Source organism: Squalius cephalus (assembly GCF_949319135.1).
Source record: "Squalius cephalus genome assembly, chromosome: 13".
Taxonomy (NCBI): Eukaryota; Metazoa; Chordata; class Actinopteri; order Cypriniformes; family Leuciscidae; genus Squalius; species Squalius cephalus.
Window position 1 is genome coordinate 19,757,049 of NC_137134.1, and position 8,710 is coordinate 19,765,758.

The 8,710-nt window shown below is 36.0% G+C and overlaps 1 protein-coding gene across 1 annotated transcript; it reads left to right on the forward strand.

The window, feature by feature from the left end:
* Positions 1-1,341: 1,341 nt before the first annotated feature.
* On the forward strand, positions 1,342-8,454 carry atp5f1d (ATP synthase F1 subunit delta). The gene is made up of 5 exons (XM_079890161.1): positions 1,342-1,590; positions 3,020-3,173; positions 7,026-7,114; positions 8,073-8,210; positions 8,328-8,454. Exons 1-4 carry the CDS (start codon positions 1,474-1,476, stop codon positions 8,193-8,195), a joined length of 483 nt encoding a protein of 160 aa, XP_079746287.1. The 5' UTR covers positions 1,342-1,473; the 3' UTR covers positions 8,196-8,210; positions 8,328-8,454.
* Positions 8,455-8,710: the final 256 nt, after the last annotated feature.

Here is an 8,710-nt window from a genome sequence, read left to right on the forward strand (position 1 = left end):
TGGAAACAGAAAAACGCAATATAGAGTTATAAATCTATTTGAAGTGAATCATTATTATGATTCAATGTGATGCTCCTATCGAACAAGAGCAAATATGTAAATCAATTCAATTCGTGCGATGAATACGGTATATTGAAATTGATATTTACTGAGCGCCCCCTCCTGGTCGTACAACACATTACACCCTTAACGTAGTTGTATGTGGCTAGTTTTTACCTCAGTGAATATTTCTTCGTAAGTTTATATAAACTGATATTTTAAAGACAAAATAAATGTACAACATTTTGATAGTTATTGCACAGGGACAAAGATACAGCTCACTGATATAGTTTGTGACAACTTGCCCCAATGGCTTTCAAAGTTGTTTAAGCCAGGGTTTATGAGCAAGGTTTCAGTTAAACATGAGACACAACCCGATACTGCAAAAATGGAAAAGGTAGTATTTCAAACCAATTGTTTGACATTCACACTCGTTTATTTGTCAAACCATCAGTGAACATACATGCACATCAATGTCGTTTTTAATTTGAAACGATATATTATTTAACAATATAAAGCACCACAAAGTCACTCATTAACGACCTCATTTAACCATTTTTTCCCCCAATAAAATGGCCGATTCATTTGTCTTGCTAATGATGTTTTAAATCATTGTATGTCAGTCTCCTCTACACATTTTCATAATTTTCATAATTACAGCTGGCTTGGCAATGCCGTACAATGACGTACAATACAAATATTTTGCTCACAAGTGATAACTACCTTATTTTTTCCTTTGTTTTCTTCACACATCCTCTCATAATTGATCTTGAGCTTTCTCTTCACGACGCTTTTTCTGTTTGATTAATAAGTGGGCTTGTCCGTAGCGGTACGTCACATCTGAAAATTGTTTTGAGAAAAATAATATATTTTCAGATTTATTTTTTTTACAATATTAAGTTTAAAAACTAACAAAGCTTTAAATATATTTGTCTTTTTATTTTATTTTTATTTTTATCTGTATTTTTAAAATCACTAATAATAATAATAATACTGGTTTTAAAGATTTCCAAAAAATGTTTTGACACAATGAATGTTGAAAACATTTGTGTTTATTGTCCTCCTTGTTCAATATAGATTTGAACGTGCAATAATTTAGATTTGTACGATCGATTTAAATATTTTAAGCTAAATTTGGGACAAGGCTAAAACAAGCAAATCTATGCAAAAACGGCATTTTTACGTTGCAAAACACCACACTATACTTACATGAATAAAAGATAACCTCCATGTCAGATCATATTTGCTTTAAAAAAAAAATACAGTTCCCATAAGCCCCACAGTTCGCGCAAAGCCTGACGGGATAGGTTTCCCGTGCCCTTGTCCTATCAGCCGCACTCCCTGACTTGACTGCCTGTGCTGTGTGGTGGACAGGGAAGCCGAGGCTTGTACATTGTCGTGCTGTAAAGGTCAGGTCTCTTCTCCGTGGTAAAAATGATGGCAGCGAGGTTTCTCCTTCGTCGCGCGGTGCCTGCGTTGAGACACGCGCGCTGTTATGCCGAAGTGGCTTCCTCCGCTGAAATGTCCTTCACTTTCGCATCGCCGACAGAGGTACTGACGCTCCGGCCTCGGGCCTAACTTACACGCTCTGCTAACACGCTAAGCACCGGCTGTGATTGCTTCAGATATATTATATGTCTTATATGTCATGATTTACATCAGCTTATCGTGGATATACTCTTGATTGTAGCTATAGTTTGATTTGTGTGCGCGCGTGCATGTTGCGCGTGCTACTTACGTGGGTAAACTTGTCAATATATAAAACTATTGTGGTACAGATTATTGTTTTGCATCTGTAGCGAATGTATTTAATGTAACACTATACAATGTTTACGCTGTAATGATATATATATACACAAATTCTGGCTTGCAAAACATGGACGCACGTTTGAATGACTTTAGCAGACTGCTAGCATTGCCACCGATCACCTTGACTTGTTTTTTTGCTTTTGTTTTTGACAGATTCAAAGGGAAGATCAATTAAATGTCTTTAAATGTAATTTCTTTATGAAATTATGAATTATCAAATTTTAAATCACACTTAACATTGTTTTATGGGTGTCATAGTGGCAGGGCAACGTAACTGTCACAGTCTCGACAACATTAGATGTTTTGTTCACACTCATGAAAAATCTGGAAATATCAGGGTATTTTAAACTGATTCCCAGTAGAAAAAAAAATCCTTAAAATTAATCTTTAAAAGTCAAGGAAATTTCTGTTATAATTAAGTGACGGATATTAACTTAATGTATTTAATATATTTGCTTGTGGAATTGAAGGGCATATTTGTTTACTAACCATATAAAAATGTAGGCCTAATTTGTAGAAAATGCCATTTGTCATACGCATCTGTATTTGAATGAATGAATCTTAGGAATATTTTGTCAATTAAAATGATAAATAGTAATATAATAATAAATTAAATCATATTATGATCTGTACATTTGCTTGCTAAGAACAACATCAAATGCATAAGTAAGTAATACATATAAATAATGCACAGTTCATAACACAGTAATAAAAAATAACTAACATTTTATTAAAAATAAAATAAAAACACAAATTAAATCCTAAGTGGGAATACAATATGTTTTTCTGCTGGCAAAAAATATTGAGGAAATCACCACTAGGCATTGTTTTGCAGCCCCCACATTTTGAATATATTTTTCCAAAGACCATGATTCATTTCTATTTTAAATAAATGCAGTTCTTTTGAACTTTCTATTCATCAAAGAATTCTGAAAACAAATTGTACACAACTGTTTTCAACATTGAACATAATAATTAATGTTTTTTGAGCATAAAATCAGCATATTAGAATGATTTCTGAAGGATCATGTGACACTGAAGACTGGAGTAATGATGCTGAAAATTCAGCTTTCTAATTAGGCCTATATGTTGCCATTTGTTTGGTTGCTGATATTTGGCTTCTTGGCAAACTGTTCATCTGGTGCATTGAAGCTTGTTGTGCCTTTTGCAGGTGTTCTTCAAGGAAGCCAGCGTAAAACAGGTTGACGTCCCAACACTGACAGGCGCCTTTGGTATCCTGCCAGCCCACGTCCCCACACTGCAGGTCCTCCGGCCCGGCGTAGTCACCGTCTTCAACGACGACGGTTCCTCTGTTAAGTATTTCGGTGAGTTCTAGCTTCAGTAGCTGCGTTTTGCATTCAGTTGTGTCATTCTCTAGTGCTGTTTCAACAACCATTATAAAAACTCCATAGTGGGCGTCCATTTATTTTCTTCATAGGGATTTCAAAAAATTCTAAACCAATTAGATCTGAGATGAATTGCTTTGAGTTGATAGTGCTGATACTGACTTTCCATAGGATGATTTCAGCATTATTATTCTCTCTTTGTGTAGTACTTTAATTAAACCTTTATAGTGATTTATGTAAAAAAAGAATTTAGTGATGCAAAAAAAAAGTGTGATTTTGTTGGTGCATCTGCATAGAAAATAATAAACGCATTACAAGCATGGATGAATACAATAGAACAAAGATGCAAATGAAATAACCAGTGCTTTGTTTGTCAGGTAAGTCTAACAGGCACAGAAATTGAATAATCAAATGTAAAATAAAACTGTATAGTCTTTACTTTATAAATGAAATATATTTCTTTTAGGGCTGCACGATATTGAAGAAAAATGCGATTTTGCCATAACTCATTAAATAATGCGATATTCGATATGTAATACGATAATGCTTAAAGCTACACTGTGTAATATTTTAAGTTGATTTTTAGCAAAAAACACTTTGTTCTTTCAAAATTATATATTCTTATTAATGTGTAATCACTTCAACCAACTAATCAAGTTTTCTCGTAAGTGTAGAATCTGCAATTTAGAGTACATACAAGTGAGTTGCTCGAATGGCGGAAGCCATGTTGCGCATCCATCTTGAAAATACATTAGCCAAAGAGGGACATACCTGGAAATTCAAGCTTCGCCTTTCGTGTTTTTACACTCAGTGGCACCGTGACGAATGCGAGGGGGAGATTACTCGCGACTGCCGGCAGATTTGAAATAATACGGCCACCGTAGGAGTTAAAACACCCTCGGAATGGGAGGGGCTAGAAATTAATATTCAGTTGGTAGTCATAAACAATTTCACCGCTAGATGGGAGAAAATCCAACACAGTGTAGCTTTAAAGTGTGTTAAATTATCTTTAAAATATATTTAAAATGATATAACCTACATACGTGTTTCACATTCTTTTTGTGACAAGAAAACATCCCTATAACTTCTGAAAGTGAACAGCAGTGTTTTACTGTAGCATAAGAAGTAAGTGTTATTTTTACATCAGTGTAAACCACGGGGTTTAGGGTTTCAGGTAGGCCTTTAACAACAGAAACTGAATAATCAAATGTACAAATAAAACATGGCTTAGTTTTCACCCTATGAATTAAATATACATAGTATACTGATTCTTATTAAAGCTACAAAAGTTATTCAGCCAAGAGCAGTGAGTGATTTTCTCTGTCTTTTGTTCATGACCCCAGTTATTTCGATAGTTTTGATATATTGTGCAGCCCTAATTTCTTTGCTAAAGCTGCAAAAGTGATTTTCAGCAGCAGGTTTATTAGGCTGCTGTCACTTTAAGGCTAGACTTAGACTAAAATGCATGTTTGAGCTGTTTTAAAGGAACACGTCGACTTTTTGGGACTTAAAGGGATAGTTCACTTTGAAATTAAATTTTGGTATGTTTTAGCTTACCTCAAGGGCATCCAAGATGTAGGTGTCTTTTTTTCCGCAGTAGTTTCAATTTTGATATTTTTAGGTCAAACCGTTCTTGTCTGTCAGTCATTTAATGCAGGTCTATGGTCACGGTCTCAAAGAGCATGCACAAAGTCCAAATTAAAACAATTCCCCATCGTCCAAATTAAACAATTCCCCATCGTAAGTACACATTGATGGCCTAAGACACGAAACGAGCGGTTTGTGTGAGAAAACGAACAGTATTTATATCGTTTTTTAACTCTTGTACACAGCCACGTCCAAGTGATCTGAGGGCGCGCGCATCCTGCTGTGTGACGTGTGCGCAGACTGGTGCATAGATATATATAAACACTAGATGTCACCTTGGCTACGGCAGTTCATTGGAACGAATGCCGTAGGCAAGACGGCATCTATTCTAGTGTGTATATATATCTATGCGCGAGCAAAAATATCAAAATTGAAACTACTGCGGAAAAAAGACACCTACATCTTGGATGCACTTGAGGTAAGCTAAAACATACCAAAATTTAATTTCAAAGTGAACTATCCCTTTAAGCTTATTCACCATATCCCCCAGAGTTAGATAAGTCCATACATAGCTTTCTCATCTCTGTGCGTGCCGTAACTCTGTCTGACGCACCCACCGCTAGCCTAGCTTAGCACAAATACTGGAGGTAAATGGCTCCAGCTAGCCTACTGCTCCCAATAAGTGACAAAATAACGGCAACATTTTCCTATTTACATGTTGTGATTTGTATAGTCACTGGCGTTATTTTGTTACTTATTGGGAGCAGTATGCTAGCTGGAGCCATTATGTATGTATGTATGGGTAAGGGTATGTATGGACTTAACTAACTCTGGGGGATACAGTGAATAAGCTGAAGTCCCAAAAAGTCGGCTTGTTCCTTTAACTGAACGCAACCTGTACAGACATATCTTAAAATAGGTCAGTGTCATTGTTTTGTATCAAGATGCACACCAGCAATGTTTTTTTTTTTCTAAGGCACGTTTATAAAAGCTACTTAATTGTCCTAATCGAACTAAGACCTAATCCTGGCTTAATCTAAGCCATCTGTGAAACCAGGCCTTTAACTCGATGATGGTTAAACTGCAATTAATCCGTGACTCACATGTGTTCTGAACCGTGACATGGCATAAAACAACCAACAGGGTTTCTGCGGGTCTTAAAAAGTCTTAATTCACCTTTACACAAATTAAGGCCTTAAAGTCTTAAATCAGAGCAGAAATTCCAAAATTCATAAAATCATGGCATTAAATGTACATTTACTTGATGTGCAAATTTGAAATGAAGTCTTTAAAATATCTTGAGTTTATGCCTGTCAATGAGACAAATGTCTGTCAATCTTTCCTTTGAATTAAGTTGATTTTTCTTAGTTTCAATCATAAACTCGCTTCATTTTGATCACTTTCACAGAAATCAATACTTATATTTTGTATCTCCAGCACTGGAAAACAAGACACACATACTGAGAAAGAACATTACTTTTCTGCCGTGTGATCTCAGAGGATACAGGAAAGGATATTTCCATATACTAATGATTCAGAGCAGACCGATTCAAGCCAATTTAATTTATTTTTTTGCAAAACTAATTAAGACATAATGGAGATCTATTGGAAGTTGTATTTTCCAAACTCTGAATTGTTGCTAATACAACTTATTGTGTTTCTCCCTAGACATTTAATTTTAGAGAGCATGTTGACATTTTCCCTTACTTGGTCTTAAAAAGGTCTTATATAAGTCTTGCATATACCTTCATAAAACTTTGATTTATTAAAACTTTCTAAAAAGCATCAAATTAAAGTGATTTGACTTTATTTCCCTAATTTTCACAATTTATTACTTCCATAACTCTAATTTATTTTAAATCCAGTCTGATCAGTAGTACCTGGCCTGATTTTGCCACCAAAATCTCCCACATAATATGATTGAGTAATATGAAGACTAAAAAACATTTGATAAAATTCATAATATAATACATGGTAATTATAGAAACACTTGCAAGGAGAATGAAACTAGGAGAAGATGGAAGTGACTATGACTTGTGGTCCTCATTTGCACACTTCTTGTAACATGATATTCTGTGTTGAAGCAAGCATGTTTGAAAGCAATCTACCATAAAGACGCCTGACTACTTATTGCAAATGATTTTAGAAATCCATCCAGAAGGGGTCAGACTTGTCCTAGAAATGAGAGCCTCTTCAAACGTCAACAAATAATATGGTGTACCTTCCGTGCTTTGTGTTTTGCAGTGAGCAGTGGATCAGTCACCGTTAATGCTGACTCTTCAGTGCAGCTGCTGGCGGAGGAAGCCGTTCCTTTGGACAGCCTTGACCTCGCAGTGAGTCCCTGCTATGCTGTTCTCTGAAACTCAAAGAATAATGGAAAAACCCAATCATGCATAGCTCCATTCTCTAGTTTTCACGATCCAACCCATTCCTGGGTGGTGTTTTTTTGGTAGAGTTCACTCAGAAATGCATCATTATGGACGAAAAATGGGTTACAAGGTCCATTTGAAGAAATAAAGGGACTAGTAATTTTCGATAAACAAAGACTGTTCAGATTATAATGTAGGCTTGTAGGCGTTTAATGAGGTTGAATCTGTGTAGTTGTGCCGTATTTGAAAGTTCATACTGTTTCAGAAACGCCTTATTATTTGTTTGTCGGACTGCATAGACATCTTTTATTGGATTATTATTTAAATTTAGCATTCAAAACTAAATCAAGCCGCCCTTTTATAGAAATCATGCTGTTTACCCTCTACAGCATCATTAAAAATGCTCTTCAGTCTGTTAGTCGAATGTTCAGAATGACTTTTGGGTTCATTCCACATAAATAGGCCAATTTTTTATTCTTCCTAGAGATAGCTATGCTCGGGGGCCTCGCTGGTTAATAAGGAAGGAAAGGTCAGCCACCGTTGAAGTGGTGCAGATGTGTCAAATCCCCACTGAGAGACCTTTAACTCCCAGCAATGTTTGGCCTTTACAATGTGTAATCGCCACTGTGACAAATGTCCTTCACAGGAAAGAGGCCACGTTTATTTGCTCACTGTTGAGAATACGGCCATGCTAGTCTAGAATGTGGCTCAAGTAGCAGCAGTATTGATTTTTAAGGCAAAGATGAGTTTTCTCACTTGCTTCAAGACATTGAAGTTCTCAGATCTATACGACACTTGCTCCAGTTGATGGCTCCTTTTATAATGTCAGCTGTTATGGATTGAGTTTTCGCCTGATACTTCAGTGTCAAGATTATAGTGAATGTGAACCAAATGTCAAGAGTGCCATGTCTTTTTTTTGTAGGCGGCGAAAGCGAACCTCGAGAAAGCCCAGTCAGAACTGATGGGCGTTTCAGATGAGGCAGCCCGGGCAGAGGTTCTGGTCAGCATAGAGGCAAACGAGGCAATCGTCAAAGCGCTGGAGTAAACCACTTGTGTGTTGGTATGTTCACTTTTTAGCAAATGAGAAATGTGGGACAACACTCAGTAAATGCTGCATATGAATGTACTTATGCTTCATCAGTTTCTATTTTGTATTCTTTTTTGTTTTTTTTCTCAGTTGGAAATTCTGTCGGTGTGAAAAAATTCCCGGCTTTGTCTGTTCCCCACCCCAGTGAAGTCAGAAACCTGCAAGACTGCTTGCTTTGTACAGTGGATGAAATTAACAATAAATTTATTTGAAATAACACGTTGCGTCACGTATGTTCTTTGCGCTTCACAAAACTAATTCAAGCTGTATTTGGTGTGCTATAGATTTGTTTGAGTACAGTACTGTTCACTACAGAAAGGGGGCGGTATAGTACATAGTAAAAAATGATATGATCAACATGTTTTTACATTACTTTAACTCATCAGAATAAGTTTAGAAATGTTTTATAACTTGTTTTATGTTATACAAGACTCAATTCACTTTTAAAGTCAGTTTAAAGTCATTTAAGTTGA